Source organism: Myotis lucifugus, unplaced genomic scaffold (assembly GCF_000147115.1).
Source record: "Myotis lucifugus unplaced genomic scaffold, Myoluc2.0 scaffold_851, whole genome shotgun sequence".
NCBI lineage: Eukaryota > Metazoa > Chordata > Mammalia > Chiroptera > Vespertilionidae > Myotis > Myotis lucifugus.
This window is the reverse complement of record NW_005871899.1, coordinates 15,528-22,388: the sequence shown is the minus strand read 5'-3', so window position 1 is coordinate 22,388 and position 6,861 is coordinate 15,528. Positions and strand designations below refer to the sequence as shown.

General features: G+C 51.8%; 1 protein-coding gene across 1 annotated transcript in view; it reads right to left on the bottom strand.

Moving 5' to 3' along the window:
* LOC102421643 (rap1 GTPase-activating protein 2-like) overlaps nucleotides 1–3,854 on the bottom strand; it is a 68,407-nt gene extending 64,553 nt beyond the window's left edge. The window contains 1 exon segment of the mRNA XM_023747366.1: nucleotides 3,788–3,854. Within this exon segment, the coding sequence (XP_023603134.1) occupies nucleotides 3,788–3,814 (27 nt within the window). The 5' untranslated portion in view covers nucleotides 3,815–3,854.
* Nucleotides 3,855–6,861: the final 3,007 nt, after the last annotated feature.

Sequence of the window (6,861 nt, the reverse complement as noted above, 5' to 3'; positions counted from 1 at the left end):
GGAGCAGCGAAAAGCCTCACTCTCCGAGGCCGGCTCTGGCCCAGAGCGAAGACCTGGTGCCGAGTGCCAGAGTAAAACCGGGTGCCAGCAGCCAGGGGAAAAGGAGGTACATCTGATAAGAGTCTAGAATCCAGAAATATATAAAGAACTCTTGCCCTAACCGGTTGGGCTCAGTGGATAGAGCATCGGCCTGCGGACTGAAGGGTCCCAGGTTCGATTCCAGTCAAGGACATGTACCTTGGTTTCGGGGCACATCCCCAGTAGGGGGGTGTGCAGGAGGCAGCTGATCAATGTTTCTCTCTCATCGATGTTTCTAACTCTCTATCCTTCTCCCTTCCTCTTTGTAAAAAGTCAATAAAATATATATTTTTTTAAAAAGAACTCTTATAGCAAAAACACAAACCCAATTAAAATGGGCAAAGGCTTTGATAGACATTTCTCCAACATTTCTCCAAAAATATACAAACAGATAATAAGCACATGAAAAGATGTTCAACATCATTAGTTGCTGGGAAATGCAAAATAAAACCATGTGAGATACCACATCATGCCCTCTAGAATGCTATAATTAGAAAACTGAAAATAGCCCGGGCTACTCAAACAAATACATGTACACAAATGTTGTTCACTCGTACAGTGAAAAGCGGCACTATTCACACTTGCCAAAACATGGAAACATACTGAATGTCCATCAACGGATGGACAGAAAAACAAGCTGTGGTATATCCACACAATGGAGTATCATACAGCCATAAAAAAGAAATGTAGTGCCCTAGCCGGTTTGACTCAGTGAATAGAGCATTGGCCCGAGGACTGAAGGGTCCCAGGTTCAATTGCAGTCAAGGGCACCTACCTCAGTTGCAGCCTCGATCCCCAGCCCTGGTCAAGGCCTGTTCTCATGGACCATTCAGGAAACAACCAATCGATGTGTCTCTCTCACATTGATGTTTCTCTCTGTGTGTCTCTCCCCCTCCTTTCCACTCTCTCTTAAAATCAGTGGGAAAATATCCTCACGTGAAAATTTAAAAAAAAAAAAAAAGGAATGAAGTATATGTTAGAATGTGAATGAACCTCAAAAACATTATGCTTACCTATAGGGTGGGGCAAAGGTAGGTTTACAATTGTGAATATGCAAAGCACAGAGTTTATTCTTGTATTATTATTTAGTAATTATTGTATTATTTCCTGTATGGATGACGGTAAGCCTACTTTTGCACCACCCTGTATGGTATGATCCCACTTCTACGAAATATCCTGGATAGGTAAGTCCACAGATACAGAAAGCAGCTTCCTGGCTGTAGCGGCCGGAAGGAGGGAAGAAGGAAGAGTAACTGCTTAAGGGAGTTTTATGGGAGGATAATAAAAACATTTTTGAACTAGAGAAAGATGGTGGTTGCACAACTTTGTGAATGTACTAGAGGCCACTGAACTGGTCACTTTAAAGTGATTGGTTTTATGTTCTGTAAATTTCAGCTCAACAACAAGGATGACCTAAGGGGGGGGGGGGGGTGAAACAATGGTGAACTGAAGAGCACACGCCCCCTTCTTAAAGGGGCAACTGCTGCTTATCTGCAGCTGGGCTGCAAGCAGAAATACAAGCTCGATGGAACCAGAGTTTTCAACTTTTCAAGACAAATTTGAATGTGAACGCTCCCAATTCTTATACATTGATAACCAATCCAAATGCTTAAAGGTCTCTATGTGGACCAAACAAAATACACCCATGAGCCAAAACAGCCCACAAGGCACACGCTCCTAGCTCAGCTGTTCAATAGGGAGCCACTGAATGTTTCTGAGCTAGAAAATGGGATGATAGAAGCCAAGTTCTAGGAAGCCCCCAGGTATCCGCTGTTGGGCACCCATGATGTGCCAGGCACTGACAAGCACCTCACAAATGCCACCCCCTCAGCCTCACAGGAGCCCAGGGAGGGGGGTTAGAGAGTGGCAGGGCCAGAGTGGTTAAGCAACTGACCCACAGCGAACACGGAAAAGGCAGAAGCCAGGTTCAAGTCCAGGCCTACCTGAGTTTGCCAACTCCACATCTCACATGCATGTCGGATAGGCACCTCAGATTCAACGAAGCCCAACAGAAGGCTCCCTAACTTTTTCCCTCAGACACCTTCCTCCACCCCAGCCCATCTCCCATCCTCCACCCACCCTGACACTCAGGACAGAACCCTAAGGGTCATCATTGATTTCTCCATCCTCATTCCCCACTTCCAACCCACCTGCAGTCTACTGTCAAAACATATCCCAAGACTGCCCTGGCCGGGTGGCTCAGTTGGTTGGAGCACCATCCCATATACCAAAAGATTTCAGGTTCAATTCCCAGTCAGGGCACATGCCTAGATTGTGGGTTCAATCCCCAATTGGGGAGCATGCAGGAGGCAACTAATGATGTCTCTCACATCAATGTTTCTCTTTCCCTTCCTCTCTCTCTCTCTCTCTCTCTAAAAATCAATAAAACATATCCTCAGGTGAGGATTAAGATAGATAGATAGATAATAGGATAGATAGATAGATAGATAGATAGATAGATAGATATAGAGATAGAGATAGAGATAGATATAGATATAGATCAAGTCTGAGCACTTCTCAGCAGCTCCCCTGCCCCACCATCTCTCACTGTCCCTCATGGGGACCATGTGGCAGCCCCATCACTGGGCTCCTGGCCTCCACACTAACACCGCCCTAAACCAACTACCCATACAATAGCCACATGGTCTTTCTGAAAGACAAATCGGGTGACATCAGTCCCCAAGTTAAGACCCTGCCGTGTACCCCTCCACACCCCTACCAGGGTCAGGCCATTTCCTTTTGGTGAGAGGGACACCAGGCTCTCCCCGTCCTGGAGCCAGTGGTGACACAGCCTGAGGTTGGGGAACTCCTTGGCCCAACCCCAAACAAGTGCCCTGTCACCCCCCACATTCACCCCTAACCTGTCATGCTCAGCTCCCCTAGAGAAAGCAGGACGACACAGCAAAGGGAGGGAGAAGGGAAGGGACAGGCCACCCCCGGCTGCAGCAGGCAGGTCTGGGAATGAGGAAGATCCTACCGTCCTGACCTGGCCCAGTCAGCCCGGGGCCCCCGTGGTCACCGGGAGAGGCACAAAGGGCCTGGAGGAGCTGAAGCAAGGGACCCACAGAGCCTCCTGGCACAATCTTGCTCAGCAAAGTACGTTGACTCTCCAGGCCAGCCAGGAACATCACATAGACCACCCCCGAGTGTCACCCTAACCACACAGCCCCAAGGCTCTGAGATGGGACAGAGTCCCCTGCCAGGGCCACGCCGGGCACCACACATCCCCACAGGGCTGGCCGGACCAGCTCCGAGTGTTTGCAGCCAGCCGGAAGCCCGGCTGCAGAGTCCCTCCCTCTCCCGCCTTGGCACCCCCCCGCCCGCCCCTGCGCACAGCCTGCACCTGGCTGCGGGTCCCCTCAGGCGCTGGCACAGCGCCGAGAAGCCCTGCCAGAGGAGCGCAGAGGGGAGCCCTGCCCAGTCCCGTGCCAGGACCCCCACCTCAGATCTCCAGGCCAGGGGGAGGCCCTCGCCCCTGACCCTGTGCCATGGCCTCCCAGGTCGCCCTCCACACAGTCCTCTCTGGACCTGATGTCTGTTCCTCCTTCCCCTGAGTGACAGGCCGCTTCCTTGCCCCCATGATAGGCCACCAGCCACCTGGGGCTCCCTGCCAGGGGACAGCAGGAGGGGCCCTGGCTCCACCGCCACCTACCACTCCAGGCAGGGGGACCCCGGGACCCACACTCCTCCACAGTCCCGGGACACTCACCAACAGGTTCTTTAAGAAATCCATCATCTTCTGCCAGGGCCTGTGCCCTGCGAGTCGGGGGGGCCGTGTCTGCTTGCCTGGGCACCACGGTAAGTGTGGCTGCTAACCACCAAGCTGCTGCCTGTGCTGCTTGACGTTGAACAATTTCCCTTAAGATCAAACAAGGAACTGCAGGATTTGGGTGTCTGCCCGGAGCTGTTATGCCACATTGACTAGCCCTGACCTTTGACCCTTCCTTGGCCAATGTTGTTTTTCTGGGGAGCCCAGGGCTGGTGAAGTCACCACACATTGTATGTTATAAGGCAAGAGGTCCCTCCATGGGAAGAGGCACCATGCCAGCAGGTGGTAAGAGAGACTCAATTTGGGGGCCGAGGAGGGTCAGGGCGCAGAAGCAGTCCCGCCCTCCCATCCTTACCTTGGATGAGTTCCCAACACTACTGGCCTGCACGATGCCGGAGGGAGGCAGGACGGGAGCACAGGACAGTACAAGACCTGAGGACAGTACACGTGTCTAACGTGTTGTGGGCCCAGTTCAGCCGTGGGCAAACTACGGCCCACGGGCCGGATCCGGCCCGTTTGAAATGAATAAAACTAAAAAAAAAAAAAAGACCGTACCCTTTTATGTAATGATGTTTACTTTGAATTTATATTAGTTCACACAAACACTCCATCCATGCTTTTGTTCCGGCCCTCCGGTCCAGTTTAAGAACCCATTGTGGCCCTCGAGTCAAAAAGTTTGCCCACCCCTGGCCCAGTACCTAACGTGTCATGGGACTCAAGGCAGACCCACGTGCGTGGGGCCTCAGTTTTCCCATCTGTGAGTTGGGAGCCCTATGTGTCAGGAGAACAAAAACAAAGCACTAAAAGAAAGAAAGCTGGTGCATTCACGCGGGCCTCGCGGAGCCTAAATGTCTCACTCAAAGGTTTGAAGAAAGGCTGAAACAGTACGCAGTGGTTCCTTTGCGGGTGAAGCTTGGGGAGGGGGTCGAGGGCAGAGCCATAGTGAACTATCGAACAGCCTGGGTTTGGGTTTTTAATCATTGCATTGTATTACTTTGGCTTAAAAAAAATTTTTTATGTTCTTTGAAAAAGAGAGCAGTGCTCATGCCCTGTGGCCATCCCACAAGGAAAATTAAAAAGAAGGAGAGTGCATGGCTTAGGGAGACTCACACAGCATCTGAGGCTCGGGGCCCAGAGGCGCTCAAGAGCCGTGCTGTTAACAGGAGCACACGTGTGGGGAGTGAGGGGCCAGGCCCTGGAGCTCAGCCCGGGGCTCACCTGGGGCTCAGAGTCTCTTTCCAACACTAATGAACACAGCACATGCTCTCGGTCCTGTCCCAGCTTTGAGAGGAGAGCAATATGCCCGACTCAGAAAGGGAAAAAATTGAACTTTTTAAATCCCTCAAAAAAAGGCAGCGTGGCCGGCAGGAGTGGCTCAGTGGTTGAGTGTCGACCCATGAATGAGGAGGTCACGGTTCGATTCCCGGTTAAGGGCACATGCCTGGGTCTTGGGCCCGATCCCCAGTGGGAGACATGCAGGAGGCAACCAATCAGTGATTCTCTCTCATCATTGATGTTTCCATCTCTCTCCCTCTCCCTTCTTCTCTCTCTCAAAAAAAATATTCTAATAAAAAAAAAAGATCACATTAGGAGAAGGGATGCATCAAGGGGGCCCAGCTGGGCTGTCCTGAATAAGCCCCTCTCTCAGGATCAGGCCCCTGCATCCTCAGCATCCCTCCCACACTTGCTCCGGCTCACCTGGATTCCTGCTCAGAGCCAGCGAGTCATTTAGCAGAGCCCCTCACACCCGCCATGCCCACTCCTGCAGCCCGCTCCCCAGGACATGCCATATCCAGAATACGTCTGCACCGCCCTTGTCCACAGCACCCCAGGGCCCAGGAATGCACTCAGAGGCAGTGAGGAAGGAAAGAGACAGGAAACTAACCTACTGACCCCCTCTGGTCCAGGCACTGGCTTGGGGCTGGAGACCCAACAAAGACCAGTCTCAGTCCCCCTCCCCTACCCACTCCCTTTGTTTGTCTGACTCCTGTAGGCATTAGCTTGAAGATCACCTCCTCTAGGAAGCCTTCCTGGCCTCCACCCCTCCCCCAGGTTGTACTACGGGTGCCCTATCGAATCATTGATCTCTTTGTATTGTCGTTTCTTTCATGTGTCTGTTTTCCCGCACTTCATCTGTAACCTCTGCTCCCGGCACATAGGTAGGTACTGAGTAAGTGCTTGCTGAATGAATAACTAACTCAACAAAGGACCTGACTTCCACCTGGTGACTAGGACAATCAGAGAACTCAGCAATGACAACCCAAGGAAAGAGGAGGAGCGGCAGGGATAAGCAGTGCAGGGACACGCAGGAGTTAGGCAATGGCTGTACTGCAAAGAAGACTTTCCAGAAAATGGTTACTCTCCCCGTTTCGCAGCTAAGGCCACGGAGGGTACAAGGGAATCAAGTCCTGCATCGAAGGATACAGGGTGGGAAAGCCAATCCCCAGGCCCAGGATTCACTCCCAGTGCCTCCCACTGGACTGATGACTATCTATTTGGGGAGGAAGTGGGGCATGAAGCTCAGAGAAGTTAACTGACCTGCTTACGGTCACACAGCCTGTTAATCACGGAGCCACAGGTTCTAGGGCAGCCGTGGGCAAACTACGGCCCACGGGCCGGATCCGGCCCGTTTGAAATGAATAAAACTAAAAAAAAAAAAACAGACCGTACCCTTTTATGTAATGATGTTTACTTTGAATTTATATTAGTTCACACAAACACTCCATCCATGCTTTTGTTCCGGCCCTCCGGTCCAGTTTAAGAACCCATTGTGGCCCTCGAGTCAAAAAGTTTGCCCACCCCTGGTCTAGGGGGAAAAGAGGATCATTCTGAGAGAAAGGAGAGGGGGGGAGTGAAGGTGTGTGTTTGCCTGTGTTAAACTCAGAGGCAGGACAGACACGCACGGCCCATGGCAGGGTCACAGGCAGCAGTGGTAGCAGCACCGAAAACAGGGAGAGAGCCCACAGGCCAGGGAGAGGGAGGCCAGACCACAGCCAAGCACAAAAGAAGGAATG